Source organism: Eriocheir sinensis, chromosome 2 (genome assembly GCF_024679095.1).
Source record: "Eriocheir sinensis breed Jianghai 21 chromosome 2, ASM2467909v1, whole genome shotgun sequence".
NCBI lineage: Eukaryota > Metazoa > Arthropoda > Malacostraca > Decapoda > Varunidae > Eriocheir > Eriocheir sinensis.
The window spans coordinates 9,243,914-9,261,154 of NC_066510.1; the positions used below are offsets into that span (position 1 = coordinate 9,243,914).

The 17,241-nt window shown below is 38.0% G+C and overlaps 1 protein-coding gene across 3 annotated transcripts in view; it reads right to left on the reverse strand.

Annotated features, from left to right (window-relative positions):
- Positions 1–1,413: 1,413 nt before the first annotated feature.
- Positions 1,414–17,241, reverse strand: part of LOC126999053 (EARP-interacting protein homolog) — an 83,740-nt gene continuing 67,912 nt past the window's right edge. For all 3 annotated transcript variants that reach the window (XM_050861443.1, XM_050861437.1, XM_050861448.1), the window contains 5 exons: positions 8,865–9,069; positions 8,537–8,715; positions 8,284–8,409; positions 3,869–4,024; positions 1,414–1,657 (listed from right to left, as the gene is read on the reverse strand). In XM_050861443.1, coding sequence (XP_050717400.1) covers positions 1,486–1,657; positions 3,869–4,024; positions 8,284–8,409; positions 8,537–8,715; positions 8,865–9,069 — 838 coding nt within the window. In that variant the 3' untranslated portion in view covers positions 1,414–1,485. The remainder of the gene's footprint in view (positions 1,658–3,868; positions 4,025–8,283; positions 8,410–8,536; positions 8,716–8,864; positions 9,070–17,241) is intronic.

The window sequence follows — 17,241 nt, forward strand, 5'->3', positions numbered from 1 at the left end:
GTAACTATGGTGATGGGTAAATTAATGTTGTAATAGGTAATGATAAATATTTATTATAAAATCATATGCACAGTATCCCAAATTGGTGATGTGGCAACTTACAGAGCTTCTGTTAGGGGAAGTCGCCATATTTCCAGGCAGACTTCAGTACACTGATATAGTGTCAACAGAATTCTCTGTGAGTCCTCCAACTTACCATAGTTTCTCATTCATGAGAATGAGTAATGGGTAGCTTGCCTAGGTCTGATGGCCTGGGATTGAATTTCGACCCAGGCAGTCGGCGTGCAGTTCACCCAACTGTTCATCCTGGTCGGTAAATGAGTACCTGGGGAAACCTTGGGAAGATGAACTGTGCTAATTCCAGACTTCACACTGGCTGGTGTCCCAGGGTGGTGGGCTCTTCCTACCCCAGGCTCAAAGGGCCAATGCAGTGGAGATGAGCACTGTAGCCATGTACAACTATGGCATATGCACCCAAATTTATCTTACCTTTACTGCGACCATGAATAGCTGACATGTGTTTAATTAAGTTCATACATGCAGTGAAGACTGGCTCTTCATATTAGTCATATACACTACACTACAGTGATTATTTAGTCATTACTATTTTCTCCATTGTTATTTTTATTATTGCTATTATTATTATAAATATCACTATGTATCATTATTATAACTATTATAACTCATTATTATTATGTATTATTATTATTATGTACTTTTATTATTGTTATTATTATTATTACTTGTAGTAGTAGTAATAAAAGTGGTAGTAGTGGTAGTAGTAGTAGTAGTAGTAGTGAGTTTAGTTATAATGAGGGGACTGTAGGCTTTGTCCTGCACCTGTCACTAATGGCAGACTCATCTGGGGTCAAGGCTCACGCCAAGACCCCAACTTCTACCTTTAAGATTTATTTGGCAAAAAGTACTTTTTTTTGGTGGGGAAGGAAGTGCAAACCCCTCCCTAGAACCATCCCCACATCAAGGCTTGTCTGACCCCTTACCAAAGGGCATGAATGCAGGACCCCTAAGAAATAAAATCCTCTGGCAACCCAAAGAAAGAAGCATGAACTGGAAGGAGATAAAAAAGAAAGAAAGACATCTGAAGAGGATTGATGATGCTTCTTTCCTCATCCAGATAGATCATATGTGACATCTTGGGTCAATTAACAGCTTTGCCAGCTACCACAAGTGTGAGCGGCATTACCTTTCCTTTATGTCCACAGTGGAGCTGGGGTGTCAAGTTAAGTGCCACAGAAGCAACCTCTGGCACAGTACTTTTAGCTCATCAGTGGTTTAGTTGGTTTGTTGCCCAACTTCTATTCTGAAGGCAATGGTTCAATTCCCAGCACTCTGGCTAACATTTTTAGATTTTTCAGTCCATTATTTTAGTTTCTATGATACAATAAAAAATACTTTGTCTGTAATTTTATTATGTATTACTGGTGTGGGATTGAATAAATTATATTTACTGCAATTATGTAGCACTTACATGAACTGCTTGTACTTCACACTCCTGGGAACTTTATTGATAACTAGCCTACCATCATAACTAAGGGAGGCAAATGTCCAAAAGTCAGCAGCAGACCACTCCACTGCATACACTGAATCTTCATGGTCATCATAAGTCTGGATCACACCTTCCTCAGTGCCTTCCACCCTGAAAATTTTAATTTAGCCACATTACACTTAGAGGCATACCTATGATAAATAGAAGAGTATATGGAGAGAACAGAAAGCTGCTCAATGGAATGAATTAGGTAAATCAGCTTAAGTATAAATGGTTGATCCTCTCTGAGCAATATATACGTAAAGCTTTATATATGTAAGCATAAAAATACGAGGCATAGATTTATACACTCCTCTTGCTATGTAGGGTAGGATCTCACCAATCATATAAGTTGATGCCTGAAAAATGCTGTTATTAACAAAAATGTTATTTATGTATCTAAAGTACTTGAAAAAATGATTAATGGGTACCGCTGTCTCTGGAAGTTAATCTCTTTCCCATATTAACCTTTCCTACTACTACTTTTTCAGCTGGTGATAAAAAATCTTAGTTGAATAATTATGAGGCTTTAACATGACAGGTCTATCTGAATGAGGAATGTAGTGTCCTCAACCTCCCCGAGCTGGCTGACTTTCTTTTTCTCTCTCCCCTGTTTATGCTTCTTTCTCTGGGTAACTGGGGGATTAATCCTCCCAGGGGTCCTACATCCTTGCTCTATGGTGAGCAGTCAGTCCAGCCCCTGATCTGAGCTGGTTGGGGGAGGGATTTCCACCCCCTCTACCTATAAAAAAAAAACTGTACCTCTGCCAAAAACAAAATAAAAAGTAGAGGTTGGGGTCATGGTGCGAGCCTTGACCTCGATCTAGTCTTGCTGGGGGACCCAACTGCACAGCAAGCTTCCCCAATGCATCTGCATCTGGGGAGCCTGCCGTCAGTGACGGGTGCAAGGCAAAGCCTATGTATATAAACTAATTGTTAAATTTCTTGTGCCATTGGATGTGAAGTGATAATTGCATTAGTTGCTTCTCAACAGGCAGCCTGTGAGCATGACTGTCCTCCCTTTAAATTGTTTTTTTCAGAGTCGGTAAACTTCGCTATTTATTTGCATTTCTTGATATTTTTTCTTTCATAAGGCAGAATAATCTCCTCCAAAACCAACAATATATAATAATGCCAGGAAAAAAAAAATACTCGTGGGTGAAATCGATAACATGATAAAAAAAATTGTCGCACGGGCCCCCTTGGCCCCCTAGGGAGCCTCATACGGATGTTGCAGTGGAAAGAGAAACTTATTAAACTTTTGGTGTGTGAAAGGGTTAAGAAAAGTCTAACATAATGTATTTATCTATTTGTATTTACCTATTTGTGGTTTACAGGGCCTGAGCTAAGCTCAGATAGTCCTGTCTCCTTGTCTATATTTGTTCAACCTTTCCATCATTTGATGGACACTCCCCGCCTCCACAATCTCCTCCTTATAGACCATTCCACTCATCTACACTTTTGTATGGTGAAACTGTACTTCCTTTTATCCTTCAGACATGTTTCCTTTTCAGTTTCTTACTGTATCCTCTCAGCCCCCTCTTCCCGTCTGTCACAACCAGGTCACTTTTGTCCAGTTTGTCCAATCCACTAGTAAATTTATACAAAGGTATTAAGTTTCCTCTTTGTCTCCTCTCCTCAAGCATTGTCAATTCCATTTCCTCCAATCTGTTCTCATGGCAGGCTCACAACTCCGGTATTATTTTGGTCGCTATCCTCTGTATCCTTTCCAGCTTCCTTATATCTTTTTCCTGTAGGGGGACCAAACCAATGCTGCATATTCCAAACTTGGTCTTTTGATTTCCATTATGATTTTTTTCATCATATCCTTATACATGCAAAACATTAGAATGGCATTTCATTGCATGTATAAGGATATGATGAAAAAAATCATAATGGAAATCAAAAGACCAAGTTTGGAATATGCAATTTAGTCTGAGAAAAAGATATAAAACTGAAAGAAACAAAGTGAAAGAAAGAGAGTTGTGGGCCTGAAATGAACAGGTGGGTCTACGAACAAAAGATGAATAAATACTTGGACTTTTCTTGACCCCAAAAGTTTAAGATTTCAAAAGTGTTTGTGTCATTTTTGGTAAGAGAATACAATTCTGTAAAAATGTGTTAGCTTGAATGGCCCCCAAAAAGGACGATTTTGAAAGATATTTTTTCATTTTTGGTGAATTTTTAAAAGTTTTTGACACAATTTGAGTCAAAAGCTCAGATGTAGATGATTCCATTTTGACACGAATCATGTCATGGTGCGTGAAAGGGTTAATGTTATGGCTTGGGGGGGAAAAAAAAAAAAAAAAAATGGACACTTACTTTTCTTTGTCCTCTCGGCTGGTGTCTTCCTGATCCACCATGGTGCCAAAGGGCTGAGAGGCAATGGATGGCAAGTTGGACAATATTATTCGCTGGTCACTGGAGCAAGTTAATACCAGCTGATCATAAGAAGCATTGTATCGCACGCTCCAAACCCTGCACAGAAAAGACATTCACATATGAGTATTCCATGACTTTAGATGACCATTAGATAAGCATTAATAGGGCAAGTTGAAGTGATGCCATCTCTAAGCCCTTTCAGAATCTTGCATACGTCTAAATAACTTTTTCCACTGGTAGCTAACGAGAAAATGTTATAAATACCACAAATTAAAGGCTAAATTCTTTTTAAATATTTCCTATATTCTTATTTTATTTCCAGGGAATGATTTATTTTCACAGGTGCCTTGATACTTCCTCAAGAAAGATTTTATATCAAAGGTTGGTGAAAAGACTGAAAATAGTGACTTCCATATTGCCACTAAAAGATGAAAAAGTCAAAAAGTTGCTTGACTCATTTAAATAAATTGTCAGCATTGGATTAAAGGGAGTTGTAATTATAATCTTTAGCTTAACCTTATTCTTAAATGCACTGTGTCTTAAGTACCCTGACACAATGGTCAGTGTCATGTTACCTGGCACATTTTATCCAAGAAATTTGATATCCAGGAAATCAAGGCCTAGGAAATCGAGGGTCGATTGCAGTTCTATCTAATGTACACCTGTCCCCCTTATTCATGGGCTCACTTCGTGGATTCACGCATTTGCAGAGCAAAGGAATTTTAGTGGCATCACTTCAAACATTCTTGGTTTGCCTATGGAGGATTCAGCCGTTGCTAAGGAAAGGACAATGTATACAGGGATAAAGCAGCATAAAATATCACACTAATGTCATTCATCAGCTATACATACTATAAACTGAACTGTATTTTATGTAAACTTCTTGCAAATACGTAGTCATTAAATCTCACTTCACTGTTAGGTAGTCACCTAAAAATCCCTGCCATTTTCTTTTTCAACATCAGGTGCTTAAGCATGTCGTACCATGCCAATTATTTACTATAGTCTGTTCAGAGCATGAAGTCGGTTCAAGGTGTGGCAGATTCCTGAATTCCCATGAGTGTTGCCAGTTCGACCGCCAATTATCAGATTAGCACCGTCTCTCTACCTACCCACCCACAACCCACCTGTTTATCTCTCTCCCTCTCGACCTGGGGGAGGGACCTAAGGGGACACGCCGACCACCACCAAAATGTGGCAACATGGGAAAAAATCGTTGCCACATGTCATAGAATTTATACAAATCGTTGTTATAATCCTAAACATCGACACTCATTGTACTATGTAACTTCCTTTACTATATACAGAATATATAAAATATCACTTTCAAATAGCACATGGATGGGAAATAAGAGAGAGACGCATGTACGAAGGTTGATTTGGCAGCATGGCTAGAGGTAAACGACAATACCAGCTCCACCCTGAATCGACTTCATGCTCTGAACAGACTATAATGGATAAGTCTTCCTATAATATGCAGGCAATAAAAATATGAAAGAGGTAATAAACACTGGACCATAACTACAAGCAGCTGTTCAGTTGATTGTAAACAAACAGATGACATGTTGGTGTGGTGCTGCAGGACTGGGCAAGTACTGGGATTACTGGCACTGGCTATGACAGGGCACCTAATGAATGCTTCTTTTTATAATAATCAAGTAATAAAATATGAAATGGGTATTAAAAACTGGATCATAGCTACAAGCACCTGTTCAGCTTATACTTGTAAACAAACAGACGAGGTGTTGGTACAGCAGTAGGGCTGGGCAAGTGCCAGTACTGGTGCTGGCACCAACAGGCACTGGTACCTGCCTATCCCTCCCACTGCCGCACCAACACGTTTGTTTCCTTACGATCAGTTGAACTGCTGCTTGTAGTTATGATTCCATTTTTATTACCTGTTTCACATTTATATTACCTGATATTCATCAAAAGAAGCATTCATTAGTAAATAATTTTCATGGTACAATATGCTGAAGCACCTGAAGTTGGAAAAGAAAATGGCAACAGACTTTGTGGTGAATACTCAACAGTAAAGTCAAATTTTAATGACTATTTGTAAGAAGTTTACATAAATTACAGCACAGTTTATATAAGTAGTGTGTAGCTGATGAATGATACTGTTTGTGATATTTTATGCTGCTTTCAGGTAACAGAAATCCTTTATTAGGTACAGCTGATGTAAAATTGCTCAGTGATTTTTGTGAGTCAAGCTTTTAGGGGGGACTAAATGTTCATGGAAATTTCCACTTCACAGGGTCTGTGTCCTCGAACCCCAACACAACACGGGGGACAGGTGTGTTGTGATCGAAAGAATAGGTTTCCAGAATAGCCTACTTACTACAAAGCATACAATTTACATTAACACCATTTCACCATCACTCATGTTCTCATCTGAGTCATGAGTGGATTCGTAACTTAAAAAAAGTTGATAATTACATGTTTTCTTGTGTTTAATGCAATTATAGTCTGAATCCACATTAAAATATGTGAGAAGTTGCATATGAAGTAGCATGTATCCAAAAACATGAGTATGTTACTGACATAAGTGACTGATGTTAACAAATCAAGACTTGGCTGCACATTACTTCATAATCTCCTAGATCATCATTTTTAACTGACGTAACATATATTAGAAGGTGAAACTTGAGTTAATAAATAAGTTTTGATTCACATTACCTGGCAATCATGTCAATTAACATTATGTTATTCTTATTCAAACATCATATGTTCAGCAGTCAGCTACCAGTGCAAATTTCCGAGGAAAAAGGGCACCTCTACTGACAAGTGTATTTTTCACCTCAATTAAAAAGAAATTTGAGTATAGGTAAATACACACACTCACTCTCCCTCCCTTCCGTTTTTTTTGTTATTTTTATCAAGAGTATATTAAGAAGAGAAAGTGGGTTAGTGATGAAGGTACAGGTGAGGAAGAATGAAAGACAGTAGGAGTGTAAAGTTGTATGGTGTAGGTTGAGACCCTCTCTCCCCCCCCCCGTCTTTTTTTTTTTTTTGGAGAGTATGATATTAGACTACAGTGGGGCCACTCAACTAGCATTTTTTAACGAGCAATTTCAAGTCAAGTGATAGGATAGAAACAGTCCTGAGATTCATCACTAACAATCGAAGCCACAGAACTAGTGAAGATATTCCCACTGGCTGGGAGGAATCAGTGAGCAATGGCAAGTTGCATCAAGACAGCCTGACAAGTCATGCAGAGAGTTGCAGAAGGGTGAGCACCAGAGTTCAGGTGACCCATTGGCCATGAAACATTGTGCAACATTACAAAATGGAGCTGACAAGTTTTGTCAAGACAGCACTTAATGCCCCACCGACTTGTTGTTTGGGGAGTTGTGCAGTGTGTGTGTGTGTGTGTGTGTGTGTGTGTGTGTGTGTGTGTGTGTGTGTGTGTGTGTGTGTGTGTGGGTGGGTGGGTGGGGGGGGGGGGGGAGCATTTGTGACAAAACATACATCATAGTTATAAGTGTCACCTCTTCATCTTCTTAACTTTTACAAATGTTTCGTTCAGCTATGATTGGTGTTTCTGGTAAAAGAGCTGCTGTGGAAATATTGTGAGGGAGCTGTTATGTTGGATGCCACAGTTTCACTTAGCTGATCCACTGTTCTGTTTGGCTCATCCCCTCCACCCACAGGTCAACTGAACCCAAGTATGTGACGTTGCCTATTGCCCCACTCAGCCCTGTTAACCCTCAGGGCTTTATTGGGTTTAATGACCATAAACTGCTGCTATACAAGAGGAGTTACTGAGGAAGGCTGCTGTGTATCTGGCTATGCAAGAGGGCAGTGATGGTGGTGCCAGGTCTCAATAAGTCGACACACTTCCAACCCTTAACTCCTTTATGCAATAGAGAGCACATTCAGAGCATTTGATGGCAAGTTTTGTTGCCTTTCCCTATTGGTAGTTATGTTTATATATAAATGTAAGTTAAGTTGTTAGAAGCAGGTGAAATAGAGCAAAAAAAGCCAACTTCTGATTTTTTTTTCTTTTTTTCCCCAGATTGGTGACTGCAGAACTAGCAATGTTTTTTCAGTCTCATTATAGCTAGACATGGGGCCCCACTGTATGTTTAACTTATCACGTAACCTATCCAACTGATGACTTATTCCCATCATTAAAGTTGAACACTCCAACTTTTCTGGAAAATGTACAACTGCTCAAAAGTGCCTGACTTATCCAAATATAGATTTATCAAAAATCACACTTATCAATGGTTTACTGGAATAGAATGTGTTATGTGCTTCGAAATACATACATAACAAGATGTGAGATATGGTGCTAAAAACAGTACAGGGTGTAAAATTAAACATTTCCAACAACCAATACTAAACCTTACCAATGAGAATGATCACTAAGTTCTTTTAGGGGTTGATCTGTATTTCTGATGTCCCAGAATTTTGTTTTGCAGTCATCTCCACATGTTGCAAGATAGTACTGCATGTTTGGGTTAAAATCCAGATCTCTGCCAAAACAGGACAAAATAATCTGGTAGTTATTACAATATCACATTATGATATTCAACAGAATTAAAATGAAGCAAATGTATCTCATGACAAACTTTTACAAACATATAGCACTGAATTGCTCACCTTACTAACTGTGTGTGTGCCCCTTCTACACACCATGTTGGTTTCATAGTTCTCATGTCCCATGCCCGTACACTGGATCCATGAGTGGCTGCCACCTGAGATCCGTGCTGATGAGGGTACCAGCGACCACTCCCTAAGCTGACAGTACCTCGACCCTCAATACTTACCTTTCCTACAATCTGCAAAAATAAGCCCCTTCTTTTCAAAAAAATTGTATGTTGTAATATCATCATTACTACTTCAGAATGATCTTCCAAAATGAACACCAGAATAAGTAAAGGCTTCAAAACAGGCCTGATCACATTTACGTGTACATATAAATCAGCACCTTTGCTGATCTTCCAGCAGCTTCAACATCCCAGTAGAAGATATGATTGTCTATGAGTGTGACAAGACGGGAATCATTTTCTGGTGCCCACACCACGGACCATGCTTGTGAACCCAGTCCTGGCACTGGGGAACCAGGTATTTGGGCATCTAAATTTGAAGAACCATTGAGGCTACACAGCTTTTCTACCTGCTCACCACCAGATCTGGAAAACAGAAGATAATCAAACTCTCTCTCTCTCTCTCTCTCTCTCTCTCTCTCTCTCTCTCTCTCTCTCTCTCTCTCTCTCTCTCTCTCTCTCGCCTTCAGCCTCAACAACCGCCTGCAGACTCTCTGCGGAGAGCTTGACGTCGAATTCTTTAACGCCTGGAACGATTTCTACGGCCAGAGTAGACTTTTCCAAAGGGACGGCATACACCTGTCCCCCATCGGGGCAGCCAGATTTGGAAGGCTCCTCAACCACGCCGTACTTAACGCCCTAACAACAAAAAACGACTCTCAGCCACGTCCTTCCATCCCGCCCGTGTAAATAGACACCTCACACCGCAACAGACTCGTAACATTGAACCCTCCAGTACCTCTATTACCAAGCTTCAAGATAACCTAAGAGTCCTTAGTTTCAATGCGCGTAGCCTAAGAAACAAATTTGATGAACTGCGATGTCTTGCTCTGACAGAAAACTTTGACGTAATTGCTATAACCGAAACATTTATCGACACCACTAATATTGATTTAAGTTCCGAATATAACATAGATGGCTACAGATTCTTCAACAATGATCGTGTAAACCGTAGAGGGGTGGTGTCGCCCTTTTGTCAAAAGCTACTTGCAACCTACTGACAAAACACCAAGAAACAGTAACGTTGAACATTTGTGCGTGCGAGTAAACATTGCAAAAGTCAATTTAAATATATATGTCACTTACAGGCCTCTGGGGCAATCACTTGATGGCGATCTTGAAATGTACAGCGTCTTAAGGCAGTCACTTAATAACAGCGACTCACTGATACTAGTAGACTTTAACCTCCCCATATCGACTGGGCGACACTGTCGGGTACAGAAGGTGAGTCCCATAGAATGATCAATTTCTAGAGGAAAATTATCTAAGCCAAATGGTTTCTGAACCAACTCGACAAAATAACATACTTGACCTTGTTATAGCGACCCAAGATAACCTAGTCAGTAATGTCACGGTAGGAGAACACCTCGGTTCCTGCGATCATAAACTAGTGCGCGTTGACATTAGAGCTCAAACATCGGTGACTGAAAATAAAGTTAAGGTGCCCAATTTCAAAAGAGCCAACTACGAAGAAATCCGGCGAAAACTAATAGATATGCAACTATCAGGCAGCGGCAATGCAGAGGACGCCTGGCTAAACTTTAAAATCACTTACTCACTCAGCAGGACACATTTGTCCCCTTGTGCGAAGCGAATTAACTAATAAAGTCCACCTTGGTTTAATAGCGAAATTAAACACTCAGTCAAGGAGAAAATTGTCTTACAGGTTAAAGAAAGACCAAAGCACGCCCGAAAACATTAGACTTTACAATGATGCAAGGCGACGAGTAAAAAGATTAGTGCATCAGGCAAAGCGTAGATATGAAGAAAATATTGCAGCCAACTGTAAAAATAATCCGAAATCCTTCTTCAGTTACATAAACAACAGAAAGGCGATCAGAAGTGGAATTGGACCTTTAATAAACAGCGGCGGTGCACTAGTTACTTACATCCAACACGTTGCAAACCTATTAAATAATTACTTTTCCTCGGTGTTTAATAATAACAGTCCTTCCACCACCACCACCACCAACACCAGTACTAATGTAAATCCCGAGCATGCATTGTCTAACTTTGAAATAAAACCCGATGAAGTCCTTAAAGCCCTCAAATCACTTAAAACAAATAAAAGTCCTGGACCTGATAAAGTATATCCAACTCTGCTGAAAGAAACAAAGAGCGAAATACTCTCCTCCCTCACAACCGTATTCAATATGTCCTTGCGACAAGGCATTGTCCCTTCAGATTGGAAAAAGGCTAACGTGACACGATTTTTAAGAAAGGAGACAAAAAGTACCAGGTAATTACAGGCCCATTAGTCTAACTTCGGTTGTAGGTAAGCTACTGGAGGGCATAATGAGCGACAAAATTGTGAGTTACCTTGAAAGCCACTCATTAATTGTGGACTCACAACATGGCTTCGAAACAAAAGATCCTGCCTATCAAATCTATTAACCTTTTATAACGACCTCTTCACTGTTTATGGCGTAACCAAATCACTGGACGTAGTCTATCTTGATTTCAAGCGTTTGATAAAGTCCGCATCATAAATTACTTTACAAATTAAAACAAATAGGTATTGACGGTCAGGTAAACCAATGGATCGCGAATTGGTTGAGCAACAGACAACAAAAGTAGTGATTGACAGATTTAACTCAGAGTGGGCGCCTGTCACTAGTGGCGTCCCTCAGGGCTCGGTTCTTGGCCCAGTGCTCTTCATTATTTACATCAACGACGTGGATGTTGGACTCAATAATCGCATTAGTAAATTTGCAGACGACACAAAGATTGGTAACTCGGTTCTCACTGACTGGCAAAGACTCCAAGAGGATTTGCACAAAATTTCAACAGTGGGATAGATGGGAGATGCCCTTTAACGTAGACAAGTGCCAGGTCCTTCAAGTTGGAGCGAGGAATAAAAAGTTTGATTACGAAATGCGCGGCGTTAAACTCAAAAGCGTTCAATGCGTCAAGGACTTGGGGGTCAAAATCGCGTCAAACCTCAAATTCTCACAGCAATGCATCGATGCAGCAAATAAAGCGAACAGAATGTTGGGCTTCATTAAAAGAAACCTTTTATTTAAGAATAAAGATGTAATACTCCTGCTCTACAACAGGGTAGTCAGACCCCACTTGGAATCTGCGGTACAGTTTTGGTCTCCCCACCATGCAAAGGATATTGCTAAATTAGAAGGTGTTCAGCGTCAGACAGCGAAAATTATCCCTTCCTTGCGCAACAAATCCTACGAAGAAAGGCTTTCTACCCTTAACATGTTCTCTCTTGAGAAGCGTAGCCTCGAGGAAAACTGATCGAATGTTTTAAAATACTTAATGGTTTCACGAATGTAGACAGATCAACATTGTTTATGATCGATGACACTTTGCGCACGAGGAACAATGGCGTAAAACTCAGATGTAGACAAGTAAATTCAGACTGCACCAAATTTTTCTTCAACAACGTTGTTGTGCGAGAATGGAATAAGCTCCCATCATCAGTGGTCCAGTGTAACACGATTGACTCCTTCAAAAATAAGCTCGACCGTCACTTCCTTCAACTTAATATCAACTAGAGTAGAAATGCAACGTTTTGGAGTCTTCTGATTAATGTAAAATCACTTAGGTTTAAGGACAGACCACCAAGTCTGGACCATGGGGTCTGTGTGGTCTGATTTTCTATGTAAATCTATGTAAATCTCTCTCTCTCTCTCTCTCTCTCTCTCTCTCTCTCTCTCTCTCTCTCTCTCTCTCTCTCTCTCTCTCTCTCTCTCTCTCTTTCTCTCTCTCTCTCTCTCTGTTTATAATATGAATAGTATGAATGTGTGTGATGATGATGATGATGATGATGATGATGATAATAATGACAGTAATAAATGGTTATTCAATCATAGCAGCTGATAAGCTGAAAATATTCATATTAGAAATACAGTTTTGAGATTAGGCACATGAGAAAACAAGTAAAAAATGGAAGGGATCAGAGTTTTGAGGTCCAAGGTATCTATGGGAATGCAAGGATGATTGTGTATGGGGGTTGGAGGAGGGGCAGAGTGCAGAGTGGTGGTGCCAGGTAGGGTGTGTCAGTCAGTTTTTAAATCATAGATTTTATCAGGCTAGGTGTGTGTAATATAAGCTTTGGTCCATAAAGTATTTATAGTAGTGTGTATGTGTGTGTGTAGAGTGTCTGTGTGTGTGTGTGTGTGTGTGTGTGTGTGTGTGTGTGTGTGTGTGCGTGCGTGCGTGTGTGTATTTACCTATTTGTAGTCTGCCGGGTCCAAGCTAAGCTCTAATAGTCCCGTCTCCATATCAACATTTATCCTGCCTTTCCTTCATTTGTTGGACACTGCTCGCCTCCACCACCTCTTCCCACAAGCTGTTCCGTGTGTTAACACTTCTATGTGGAAAACTATACTTTTTTTAAGTCACTCAAACAGGTTCCTTTATTAAGTTTCTTCCCATGTCCTCTCAGCCCCTGCGTTTTTGCAGTTGAGAAGAGATCATCCCTATCCACCTCATCAAACTTATTTACCAACTTATACAACACGATCAGATCTCCTCTCTCCCTTCTTTGTTCCAGTGTCGTCAAGTACATCTCCTTCAATCTGTCTTCATACGTCATATTTGAGAGTTCTGGGACCATTTTAGTTGCAATTCTCTGTATCCTTTCCAGCTTTCTGATATGTGTGTATTTACCTATTTGTAGTTTACCGGGCCCGAGCTAAGCTCTAATAGTCCCATCAACATATCTACATTCATCCAGTCTTTCCTTTATTTGTTGGATACTGCTTGCCTCCACCATCTCTTCCCGCAAGCTGTTCCATGTAGAGACTTGGAGATGCTGTCAGAAGTGTCATTTCCTAGACAAGCTCTAAACGAGCTAAACACATGTGGGCTACATATTTTTTGTGACAGTTCCGCTGAAGCGTATGGCTTTGTTGCCTACACTCTAGATGGAGAGGGTAGAACTACATACCTACACTCTAAGTCTAAGGTAGCTCCATTAAATAAGAGAAATTAACACAGCATCCCCACTCTAGAGCTTATGGGTATGATATTAGCTTTCAAATGCTTACCTCCAATTTTAGAGGCTTATCAACACATCCAAATTCAATTTATAAATATCTGTGTGGATGCTCAGGTGGTGCTAAATTGGCTTCTAACTAAGGATACTAAAGTAAAATCCAAATTCTTGAAAAATAGTGTTAGAAGCTGATGGCCTGAAGACTGAAATAAGCAGGGTTGGCAGTTTAAACCCAATGGTTTAAACCAAATGGTTTAAACCATGGTTTAAACCAATAAAAAAAAAACAGTGGTTTAAACCAACTAATAAAACCATTTTTTTTCTTTTGTGTGTATCTTTGTTAGTTTCATCAGTATTGTGGATTTAACTATATGTAAGATTTTAATTATGTACAGCAGGGTTGGTGGTTTAAACCAGGGGTGTCAAACTCAAAACCCTTGGAGGGCCAATTCATGCTCTGAAGTGCCGTCATGGGGGCCAACAAGGGTAGAAAATACATTGACAAGATTGAAGCTACCGTGATACAGCGGGCCATTTATGACTATCCCGCGGGCCATGAGTTTGACACCCCTGGTTTAAAATAAAAATAAAAAATAAAAAAAAAAAAAAAAAAAAAAAATCAATAAAACCAGTGTTTTTTGTGAATCTTTTTTAGTTTCATCAGGTACTGTGGTTTTAACTATATGTGGTTTTATTATTTTTTTTATTATGCTCAGTCATTTTACTAACACCAGGAAGAAAACGTCAGTTGGTAAACACAAATCTCCAGTCAAATGCTGTAACTCAAGAGTAACTGAAAACATAATTTTGGTATATATATATATATATATATATATATATATATATATATATATATATATATATATATATATATATATATATATATATATATATATATATATATATATATATATATATATATATACCATTATGTTTTCAGTTACTCTGAATTTGAATAGAGATTTGATTACTAACTGACGTTTTCATCCTGGTGTTAGTAAAATGACTGTTTTTTTTGGTTTAAACCAGGGGTGTCAAACTCATGGCCCGCAGGATAGTCATAAATGGCCCGCTGTATCACGGTAACTTCAATCTTGTCAATGTATTTTGTACCCTTGTTGGCCCCCATGACGGCACTTCAGAGCATGAATTGGCCCTCCAAGGGTTTTGAGTTTGACACCCCTGGTTTAAACCACCAACCCTGCTGTACATAATTGAAATCTTACATATAGTTAAAACCACAATACTGATGAAACTAACAAAGATACACACAAAAGAAAAAAAATGGTTTTATTAGTTGGTTTAAACCACTGTTTTTTTTTTATTGGTTTAAACCATTTGTGGCTTAGTGCAGTACAGTATGTTATATGCATTTGCTCAGTAAGTTTCAGAAAACAATAAGTTTGAATAAGTATTGTACTACATTTGAATTTACACATAATTTAGCTACCAGTATTTTTTCTGTTTGCATTGTTGGAAAGGATTTTTTTCAAACAATTTATCTGCTGTTTAGTGAAGTGGCATATATATATATATATATATATATATATATATATATATATATATATATATATATATATATATATATATATATATATATATATATATATATATATATATATATATATATATATTAGAAGAGGTCATTCATGTTTTGCTACTCTTTAACATTGCAATTAAAAAGCATGTTAGAGAAGCTGCATTTTGCCTCTTTTACAGACTGTATGAAGATCAAATGAATATTTTGCTAAATCCATCGTTAAATCTATCTATAATTCCTTTTCAAACTCATATATGTATATACGGATATAATTACTGGAATAAACATACTGAAAAAAAAAAATTAAACCAAAAAAAAAATGGTTTAAACCATAAAAACTGGTCTAAACCAAAATAAACCTGGTTTAAACCAAAAACCTGGTTTAAACAAAAAAAAATGGTTTAAACCAAAAACCTGGTTAAAAAAAAAACATGGTTTAAACCAAATGGTTTAAACCAAAAAAAAAGGTTTAAACCAAAAAAACATGGTTTAAACAAAAAAAATGGTTTAAACAAAAAAAATGGTTTAAACAAAAAAAAACATGGTTTAAACAACAAAAAAAACTGGTTAAAAAAAAAAACTGGTTTAAACAAAAAAAATGGTTTAAACCAAAAACCTGGTTTAAAAAAAACATGGTTTAAACCAAAAAAAAAAAAAAAGGTTTAAACCAAAAAATATTGTTTAAACAAAAAAAACTGGTTTAAACAAAAAAAAAGGTTTAAAAAAAACTGGTTTAAACCAAAAAAAATGGCTAAACCAAAAAAACATGGTTTAAACCAAAAAAAATACTGGTTTAAACCAAAAGAAACTGGTTTAACCCAAAAAAACATGGTTTAAACCAAAAAAAAGGTTTAAAAAAATTGGTTTAAACCAAAAAGTTTTTTTTTTTTTTAACAGTTTTTTGCCAACCCTGGAAATAAGTAAGAAATTCAAGTTACCTGTAGCATACCACTATATACAAACTGAAGAGAACCCAGCAGATATGCTAACCAAAGGGTTATCTTATAGCAAATACCTGGATAAAATGAAGTTCTGGCTGGAGGGACCACAGTGGCTTACTAATGATTACCAACTGTGTCCTCAATACCCTTTGTTGAGCATAGCGCCTTCTCAAAAAGGCAAAATATGCACTGCTTGTACCTCTCACCTGCCTAAAGTAAATACAGGAGTAATAAATATAAATAAATACTCTTCTTTTGAGGGCTTGTTGAGGTGCACAGCTTACCTATATAAATTTCTAAATAAAATAAAGGATTGTGTTCTTAAAAAGAAAGCCTTAAAGTATTGGGTAAAGGTGGCTCAAACTGAGTGTTTCCAGAATGAACTGAATTTCTTTAACAATCCAAATAATGCAAATGAAAAAAATATTCCTCCTCTGGTATCTAACCTCAACTTATTTCTAGATGAAAGAGGCATTATAAGGTCCAAACGCAGGATAAGTAAGTGTCAATACTTCAAGTATGACATACATCACCCTGTGTTACTCCCTAAGGAGCCTTGGCATTTAAGTACCCAAAATTCACAGATATGCCTAAGCATCACATGAACCTAATTAAACCTTTTTAACATGTTGGGGTAGATTATACTGGCCATTTCTGGGTCAAAGATGAACTTAGTGATCAGTCAGTCAAGGTTTATGTTTTGGTATTCACTTGTCTTAATATTAGAGCTGTTCACTTTGAATTATTACCTGACATGTCAACAAAGAATTTTCTGTTAGCCTTTCATAGATTTTGTAACCTATATTCTATTCCCCATTACCTGTACAGTGATAATGCCAAAGCCTTCTTAAAAGGTGGCAACATTTTAGAAAACTCCCTACAATCAAAAGAAGTTCAAGAAGAACTGGAGAGAATTAACATCAAGCATGTGAGAACTCCCTTATATTCAGCATGGGTAGGCTCTGCTTGGGAAAGGTTAATAAGGGTGCTCAAAAATTGTTTGTATAAAGTAGTCGGAAGGGCCAAGTTGATATACTTTGAGATGTTAACATCCTTGTCAAGCATTCAGTTGGCCATAAATTCTAGACCCTTGACCTACTGAT